The sequence below is a fragment of the Coffea arabica genome, chromosome 7c (assembly GCF_036785885.1).
Source record: "Coffea arabica cultivar ET-39 chromosome 7c, Coffea Arabica ET-39 HiFi, whole genome shotgun sequence".
NCBI classification, from domain to species: Eukaryota; Viridiplantae; Streptophyta; class Magnoliopsida; order Gentianales; family Rubiaceae; genus Coffea; species Coffea arabica.
In genome coordinates this window covers 4,854,477-4,863,655 of record NC_092322.1, presented here as the reverse complement: position 1 = coordinate 4,863,655, position 9,179 = coordinate 4,854,477, and the positions used below count along the sequence as shown (strand labels likewise).

Sequence of the window (9,179 nt, the reverse complement as noted above, 5' to 3'; positions counted from 1 at the left end):
TAATATATGCAATAAATCATGATATTACGCTATTTAGACAAAATTTTATCGTATGTGGCAATTCACTTGTGCTTCTCGATTATTTTACTTTTTTTCAATTTGATCCCTATTCCTTTCTCTTCATTACATTTTTGTGAATGTGCATTTGCTGAAATTTTGTTATTGAAAATTAGGGTTTGTCACTTAAAATTAGAAATAGGCTTTTAGTGTCTGAAAATTGGGGAAAGGGGAGGTGTGATCATTTGTCTTTTTTTTTTCCAAGAAAAAAAAATTTATTTCCATTTTGCCTCAGTAATTAGGGACAGATAAGGTGGCCATGCATTTTTTGATTGAAAAATTGAGCAAAAATGAGTTTTGGGACCAAATGGACAAAACTTTTATATCCGAGGACTATTTTGATTGATTTTAAACATCAGGGATTAAAAAAGTTTTTTTTTTTCTCGAAAACGTGAGGGACCAAATTGCCAATTTCCTCTTTAGATCCACTATATATTCCAAAAACCCTAGCTGAGCATCCTCTAGTTGCCGCACTCAACACAGCATCTCGAAGCAGCTTAGGGAATCGAAATCATTCGTCGGCGGCGAAGAAGTAGAAAATGAAGTACAACCCTAGAGTCTCCTCCTCCCGCCGCAAGAGCCGGAAGGCCCATTTCACTGCTCCATCCAGCGTGCGCCGGGTGTTGATGAGCGCACCGCTGTCAACTGACCTGAGGACCAAGTACAACGTCCGGTCCATGCCGGTTCGCAAAGACGACGAGGTTCAGGTGGTGCGTGGAACCTACAGAGGCCGCGAAGGTAAAGTCGTCCAAGTCTACCGCAAGAAATGGGTGATCCACATCGAACGCATCACTCGTGAGAAAGTGAACGGCTCCACCGTTAACGTCGGCATCCATCCATCCAACGTCGTCATCACCAAGCTCCGCCTCGACAAGGACCGCAAGTCTCTCCTTGATCGTAAGGCTAAGGGTCGGGCTGCCGCTGATAAGGATAAGGGTACTAAGTTCACTGCTGAGGATATTATGCAGAGTGTTGATTAAATTTGATCATATGTTGTCGTTTTGGTACATTTTGTTTTGCTGTTACGTTTTAGATATTGGGAGAGTAAGAGGAAGAGATGTTATGATAAGTGCGTACTCTTTTGGTGATTAGGGATTTTAAGGCATGGAATTTTGTTGCTGGGCTTATTATATCATTTTTGCTTTAATCAAATGCTGATAGTTGGATCCTTTAATTTTAGTTCATTTGAATGTTTGCTAGTTGGGATTTGTCGTTTTAAATTAGCTTTCTAGCTGTTGATTTGTGCTGGTTGGTGCGTGTTTGGCTATGGTTATGGTTTATTCCGGGTTATGTATGGAGTTATATCCGAGATGAAATGGTTACAATAAAAATTTCACTTTATCTTATTTATAATAGAATAAAATGTGCGAAATTTGCAGAATGTGTAGCTAGGAAAATAGAGATGGAAAAAGTTGCTATGATTTTGATGTTTGGTTTGCTATAAGCTTTGTCTTTGATACGAAATTATTAGCTGTCCTGTTGACTTGGATGTTTGACTTTTTCCCTTAGTTGGAAGTTGGGACTGCTGTAAAAGCAAATATGGTTAGGTTTGAATTGCTATTTCCCTTGTGATGCTTATATTCATGTAAGGAGTGGCCTTCAAGAATCCTTATTGTTTGTAAAAAGTTGAGGCAGCATTGTCTTGGTAACGTAGACTAGTTAAGAATTATGGGATGGGGGTGCCTCTCGATTTAGAATATTTCAAGAAAACTTTGATATTTGAAAATTTCGCTTGTTTAGGTTGCTTGGCTTCGTCGAGTTGCTCGTTTAATTGTATTACATCCAGCTGTATTCATTTACATTATAGTCTAGTATGTGCTGCTAATTGATGCAAGCAATAGAAGGCAAAAGAATCCGATGCCGACTTACCAGATGCGTAATTATGTAGTGAATCTTCTAGCTGTTTAATGCTAAACGAATTTACTTTTAAATTTGAGGACATGGTGACTTGCTTTTGCAAGTTTGTTCCTGGAAACGGTGTGCAAACTTGAGTGTGATGCTGATTTGATTTTTAAGGTTCAGACAAGGGTGACAAGTATAACATTCTCATGCATAAGTGATTAATTTTTTTAACTTAAAATGGGGCATTTGTGTGCGAACTGGAGCATAATGTAGGTTTGATGCTTTGCAATTCTGATCGGCATGATGAATATTGTGTTCCTATGCCTGCAAGTGTAGTAATTGTTACTCTCTAAATGTGGCTTTTGTATCTTCGTTGGGGGGTCGCTGGAAATTCTCGCTTACAGCTACTGCGCTACATGGAAACATGGAAATTATTCGAACCATTAGTCTTGTAAATAAATACAAACAAGTAGTACTTAAAAAGGATTTTTGGTAGGTGGGCTTTAGGTACATCAATGGGTTTCAAGTTCAATCAAACCCATATGTCTAGTTTGTCTTCGGCCAATGGGGGTGATAGGTCAATTTCATGGATTTACCCACTTATTCTTATTTTATTGCAAAAGAGAATAGGAAAAAAAAAACTATCATAGAATCTTGTATGATAACTCACTCCCCGCTCCTCAGCTTCTCTCCTCTTCCCTCCTTGACTGTCGACTATCTCCTCCGCTCAGGATATTAACTTTTCACTTTCCTCCCTCCCTTTCTCCCCCTTCCCTCGCTCTTTCAGCTTTTTTTTTTCAATGGCTTTGCATGTATTGGTTTTGCATGTACTGGCTCCCAAGTACTCCCTCCAATGGCGGCTGTTTGTGCCAATGGAGGCAGAGGCAACAAGCGAACTACGTGCAGAAAAATCTGTTGATGGTGAATGATTTGCGATTTTTATGCTTCTGTGCCAGGTTCGGTATCAAAATGAATTGATACATTTGATCTGGCTTTGTGGAAAATTTAGGTTGTGTTTGGATTGCATTTTCTGTCATTTTTCATGGAAAAATTACTGTAGCGATTTGATATATGTGAGGGAAAAAGGTGATAGGAAAATGTGATCACGAAAAACGACAATATTTTCCGACGGAAACAAGCAATCCAAGCATGGCCTTAGGATTCTAAATTTATGTACTTTGTGTTGATCAAATTCGGCTTTTGATAATTGTTTCGGGCATGAAGATGGAGGAAACTGTGTTGTTTCTTGTGGTATTTCAACGTTCATCGCTGTGGAGATCTCCTGGCTTTGTTCGACCTTCTATACCATTGAAATGATAAACGCGAATCTACTAGAAATTCGGTTTGAATCATGTATGGCGGTGGACTTAAACAGCTGATGGTGGAACAGCCGACCTCGAAGTTCAACAACTGTGCCCGGAAGTGGTGGCAGAAGTGATGGTTAATGTTAGTTTATGGGTTGATGGACCTGTTGGTGAAGGAGGGAAAAAAGACGAAAAAAGGAAAAAATTGAAGAACGAAAAAAAAATTTTCTGAAAGCCATTCCTGAACAGGCTGAACTGCACACAAATACTTTATGGGTTTTTACGAAAACACATACCCACTAACTAGTTTATCTTATGGTAATTGTAGAATTCAAACCATACCATTTCGTTGCCTCAACTGACGATTGACCGCACGGGATTGATGGTTAAATATATCCTTGTGGCATAAAACACCATTTCTAGGCATCTAGCCATCAATGAAACTGGTAACGGGAAAAATTGGATCATCTCTAAACCACAATGAAACTGGTTAAGGGGGAAAAATGGGTACGAAAGAGCTCACAAAATGTTGGTACGGTTCCCAAAATGCCTCTGCACCATGAATAATTCAAGTCGGGGGCCTAAAGATTCAGGGTACCGATTACTCAATTGTCTGATAGGTCAATTGGCATAATTGATTAGCGACGAAAGAAGCAAAATCCGTTATTACTATATACCCCTATTCTAGAGAGGAATTTTGAATAATACCAAATTAATACTATGTTACCAGCATTTCAATGAACCAAAAGCAGTTTTTTAAGCATATTTACAGTTATTTCGCTCTAGTTGACAGACTGATGACTTTGCCAAAAACGTGGCCAAATTGCTTATTCTTTCAGCAGAAACAATAAACATAACCTGCAGCATCTGGTAAGAGGGCTACAAGCTGCAGCAATTTCTAAAATCTTGAAAAATACACCACAAATTGCAAGACCTCCAAAAGAATTATAGGCAATGGAATAACTAAACTAAAGCACAAATAAAATGCATCACTCCCATAGGGCTCCTCCACAAAACCAATAAGATTGTTCAGATCTCAAAATGCCCAGGGTCACACGAAAAATTGAGAGTAACAAATCAAAAACCTAGGAAAAGAACACAAAAATACCCCAGGTATCAGTGCAAAACCACCAATGGTATATAAAACCTAGGAAGGAAATATATGTGGAACTGATTATTTGGCGCTAGATTCAAGCGCTACCTGAAGATAAGAAAATGAGATGTTCTAACGTAGAATTGCAGCTGGCATCCGGAAATGCTATTAAGGCTTGAGAGCTAGGGCCACTCCAAACCTAGGAGTTTTGTCCAGGGCCTTGGTGTCAAATTCACTAGAGATGGTGAGGACTGATTTTGGTATGACTTCATGCTGCAAGAGGGTGCCTAGACTCCCATGATTGTTAAGCCTCATCTTCACGATTGTAAGGGCATCAACAGCATAAGATCCTCCAACAGTAAATGTGTTCTCATTAGTGGAGAACCTTCTCGTAATCTCTGCAACAGCAGTGCTCCTCTTCAATTGATCTAGATGGTGTACATATGATGCCTTTATTGTGTCCCCTTTGTCTCCCCTGAGGAAAAAATTAGTTCGGGTGACAAACCCAACCATCATATAAGGGTTCAATTTGGTTTGTGGTGTTGCGGCAGTTAAAAAAGCTGTCATATCTCAATACTGGTTATGGACTCACAAAATTATTGAAGCAGAAGACTCTGGTTTTGTCACACTGATTCCAGCAGTATACTTGGTTAACGTACCAGAAGCAGTCTCATAACCTGCCTCAGCACCCAAGGCAAAGGTTGGCGTACCAAGGGTGACCGACAGATCTACTGCTGGGGATTGCTTCAGACCAACTGCAGTAGTTAAGGTTGCATGTTGGTGAAAGTAGTGGATCTCGACCTGAAAAAAATTATTTAAATTTTAGAAATGGTAGCTGCCACAAGTGAAAAGAAGTGAACACGTGATCAAAATCTAGGACATTTGTACCTTGCCAGAGCTGTAATCGGGATATTTCAGAGAAGCAATGGTCTTTGTCGATGGTACAATGTCTGTGACAGTAAGAGTGGTTGAGACCTATGACAAAAAGGAAGAGGAAAAATAGGATAAGAAAAGACACCATCTGGAGTGCAAAGCACATTTTCTGAGATGACAAGGAAAAGTAACTGACATTCGATTCCGTATCAACTTTGACATCAAACAAAGTATTCTTATACTTGTACTGAGCTGCTACATCGCCGGTTGAAAGCCCTCCTTTTTTCACTGCTGTTGACGTCAGGGCCTACACCAGAGGGTAGATAAATTGAGTTAAAATCACTTCACATGGGACTTAACAACCAAAATATAAGAGGAAAGCAATGGAAACAGTTGCAATGTGATTACAAGGATAGCAAGAAAAACAGAACAAAAACTAACTAGAAGACGTTCAACATTGAAAAAGAATGAACACAGAATGAAGAACCAGCAAGTGTACAAAGTCCAATTAACAATGGGGAAAAGGAAGATTAATTAACAGGAAAAAACCATAGTAATATAACTCCAAAATAAGCCATTATGAGAGGTACACATTCACAAACATCAATTGTACAAATCCAAGGAGATGTAAGATTTGACCCCAGAAAATATCTTCTGTTACCCATTCTCTTCAATCTTTTCCTGCAAGACACCTCCTGAGAAAGAACTTCCTAAACTTAGGAAATACATCACCAGCCCAAAGAAAGGAAGCAAAGCTCTGAGATATCCCTACAGTCATTACCCCTCTTTGGGTAGCTTAATCACATCATTTGATGAGAAGGAACATATATCAACATATTTTATAAATCAGAAAAGTAACTACTTATGCTTTATGCATCCAAGGGAAGACTGACATGAAGTCAGGTTTGAAAGGCACTCTAGCCAGATTGCTTAGAATCCACAAGTTTACTCGAGATGGATTTTCCACCACTTTCAACAGGGTCTCCATTAATGCCATGGATTTGAAAGAGAATATATCCAGCCACTGATTAGAATGAGAAAACGTCCATGTAAAACATCATGATAGGTTGTTGAATATGAATACTAACATTCGCATTCAATAGTTAAAGATGTACAAGAGATTAGATCTTTGCCATACTTGGGATGCTACATTTCGAAGAGGTACCAGTTGTATTCAAGTTCTAGGATATAATCATGACTAGATTATCAAAAAAACATTTTTGCTCATGAAAGCTCTTGTGAGACCGACCATGAAATGATGCACTAGAGCTCCAGCACATGCATGCACCTTGTCCATGAATCGTGGAGAACTGGGGCTAAACAAATCCAATAAAAGAGAAAAGAGCCAAAATAGCTAATCTAAGCCCCCTCATTTTGTCGACAAAACAATCTATCCTAATAACATAACAATAATGCACCATAATGCAGCCATTAACAGACCTCATCAAAACAGCTAAGTATATGAACAAAATTAATACTACGGCATAGTAAATGTAGTTTAGATGATAAATCTCTTAATTTTAGTCGCAGAATAATTACAGAACAATAAGTTGAACCAAGTGTATTCAATCTCAAATTCCGTTAACATCTACAGTGTACTAATCAGTCAAAACCCTATCTATTTTCGTTCAATCAGAAAAAGATACAACCGCAGTAGCGGAGTTACTAGTCCTTATGATCAAAATTGGAAGTCCAATTCAGACGGAGATGAAAGAAGGTCGTACCACTCCGCTGTAGCTGTAGGTGGAAACAGACAATTTCTGATCGGAGATATAGTCCTTGGTCAACAGATCTACGAATCAAACGAGTACAATAACATAAAAAAATATGATGAAAATGAGAGGAATTACAACGAAATTTCGAATAAAATTTCCGGGGAAAACAAAGAGAGAGACGATATGGAAAGAGAGAATTTACCTTTGGCCTTCTTGCCGATATCGGAGAAAAGACCTGGTCCTTTGCTCATCTTTTCCTGGAGAGGGAGGGAGTGAAGTTTGAGAGAGAGAATCAGGAGAATCGACAACTACTGGGACTGTGATGCGAGGGAAAAAATGAGGGGTACTGTATTTCGTGGCCACCACCAAAATCGGTGGCAAACGGGGAATATAGCAACCATGGATCTGGGTCGTCGATCTGAATCGGGTGGTTTTTATTCTTTGTGATTTAAATAATGCTGGGAATCGGGTTGGGCCCATTAATTTTTTCTAGAGAGAAGCCCATGAGTTTTTACATTTAATAGTTTTTTTTTTTTGGCTTTTTTTTTTGCCGAAGTTATTGAAGTTATTGTTGGCTCATTTTATTACCTGACAAAGTTGAAATTATTCTCGCATTCAATTACCATGCTATTATTGCTTAATGGTGCTTTGTTCTTTTTACTGCAAATTGGTGTTCCAAACATACCTTTTCAGGGTTGTTTGGATAGAGTATTATTTGAAATAATCACTGTAGCATTTTTTGTGATGTGATGTATGTGAGATAAAAAAAATTAAAAATATAAAAAGATGGAGTGAAAAATGTGTTTATGATGCAAGCAAAATATTATTTGAGATATTTGTGCTATCCAAACACTTCGTTTGAATAGCACAAATATCTCAAATATATATTAGTATATTAAAATAAAATTAAGGATGACACTGGAAACAGATGCCCGGGATTTCATAGTGTGGGAGGTGGGACGAAACATGGGGCATTTCCCCTTCGGTTAAAGATGGAGTCAGGGTGCCACCAGTTAAAATAATAATAATAATAAGAAATATAATTATATATAACATTTAATTTAATTAATTATAAAGTTATAATAATACTATTATTAATTATAAATACTATATAATATAATTAATATTATAAATTATATTAATAAAACTTATTAATTAATTAAATTAAATTTATTAATACATCTATACTAAATTTGTAATTATATTTAACACAATAGCAATGAGAGGGGACTAGCGGGCAGTGGGGGAGGACTCCCGTCCGTTGCCCTTCCTAGTTCAAGTACGTGTACCCAACCTATCCTAAGTCCTAACAAATTTGAACGTTGACCTAACAGAAAAACAATTGGAAAGGAGTAGCTTCGACCATCCAATGGCGTAGAGGTCCCCCAAAACTTCGCATTCCCATAATGAGGGGTCTCTTTCGAGTTCATCAAGTACGAGGTATAAATCCATATATATGGCTGGTTATAAAAGCTTAGGTCATTTTTCCATCGTCAGCTGACAAAATCAAGTTATTCTCGAATTCCAAGTACTATGCTACTCCCTTCGTCCCATTTTGATAGTCCCATTTCTTTTTTCACACAGTTTAAAAAAAAGTAGTTAATTTTGTTAGAAAAGTAAATTTAGATTGCTATTTTTCTAAAATATCCTCACATTAAATATGGTACAACTTTATCGGAACTTGAATTGATGGTAAAAAAAAAATCAACTCTCATTAAATGGGGTAGGTTTATAGTAACAACAACTTACATTGAATAATGGTATTTTAGAAAAATTAAAATACAACTACATTCTTCAATTGAAAAGTTGACTACAATTTGGGACAGACGAAAAAGGAAAAGAGGACTATCAAAATGGGACGGAGGGAATATTATTGCTAAATAAAACTATGCAGTTATTGCTAAACAGTACTATTGGAATGCCTTGAATCAGGTCTTCTGACCTATGGCGATTCGATTATATTGCGTTTCGCTGAACTGTTTGAGAGTCTCGCTATTCGGTCAGCTAGTCCAAGGTCCAGAGGGCAAGGCCCTCAACTTACGGTATATATTAGTTACCGTGTCTGCTTTTTTATTTTGGGTCTTAATTTTGGACCTAATTTTGAGTCCGGTCCATTTGGTTGTTTGGTTATATATATACACACCATCTATTCATTCTATAATCTATTCTGATTCGTTCCAAAACCCTAATAAAATCTGATTCCCCCAAAATCATTCTAGTATTCTTGTTTGGTCTCTTGTTTTGTTGCATCTGTTATAACAAGTACTTTGTTCTTTTTTTAAAAAAAAAAATTTA

General features: G+C 37.5%; 2 protein-coding genes across 3 annotated transcripts; one reads left to right on the top strand and one right to left on the bottom strand.

Moving 5' to 3' along the window:
* The first annotated feature begins 505 nt into the window (after nucleotides 1-505).
* Nucleotides 506-1,256, top strand: LOC113700083 (large ribosomal subunit protein uL24z). The gene has a single exon (XM_027220530.2). The coding sequence runs from the start codon at nucleotides 597-599 to the stop codon at nucleotides 1,035-1,037; it is 441 nt and encodes a 146-aa protein (XP_027076331.1). The 5' UTR covers nucleotides 506-596; the 3' UTR covers nucleotides 1,038-1,256.
* A 2,951-nt stretch (nucleotides 1,257-4,207) lies between these two features.
* Nucleotides 4,208-7,308, bottom strand: LOC113700019 (mitochondrial outer membrane protein porin 2). 2 transcript variants are annotated; one of them, XR_003450506.2, is made up of 7 exons: nucleotides 7,087-7,304; nucleotides 6,894-6,961; nucleotides 5,366-5,476; nucleotides 5,185-5,271; nucleotides 4,889-5,097; nucleotides 4,405-4,771; nucleotides 4,208-4,288 (listed from the first exon to the last, which is right to left on the bottom strand). XR_003450506.2 is itself a non-coding variant. In XM_027220417.2 (6 exons), the coding sequence occupies exons 1-6, from the start codon at nucleotides 7,133-7,135 to the stop codon at nucleotides 4,465-4,467; spliced, it is 831 nt and encodes a 276-aa protein (XP_027076218.1). In that variant the 5' UTR covers nucleotides 7,136-7,308; the 3' UTR covers nucleotides 4,208-4,464. The 2 variants fall into 2 exon arrangements, 1 of the variants encoding a protein (XP_027076218.1); XM_027220417.2 differs by having other exon boundaries at nucleotides 4,208-4,771; nucleotides 7,087-7,308.
* Nucleotides 7,309-9,179: the final 1,871 nt, after the last annotated feature.

Coding starts and splice junctions, on each gene's coding strand:
- LOC113700083 (XM_027220530.2), top strand. CDS start 597: ATGAAGTACAACCCTAGAGTCTCCTCCTCCCGCCGCAAGAGCCGGAAG.
- LOC113700019 (XM_027220417.2), bottom strand. CDS start 7,135: ATGAGCAAAGGACCAGGTCTTTTCTCCGATATCGGCAAGAAGGCCAAA. Junction 5,477..6,893: donor CCTACAGCTACAGCGGAGTG/GTACGACCTTCT, acceptor CCTCTGGTGTAG/GCCCTGACGTCAACAGCAGT. Junction 4,772..4,888: donor TCTTCTGCTTCAATAATTTT/GTGAGTCCATAA, acceptor TTTTTTCCTCAG/GGGAGACAAAGGGGACACAA.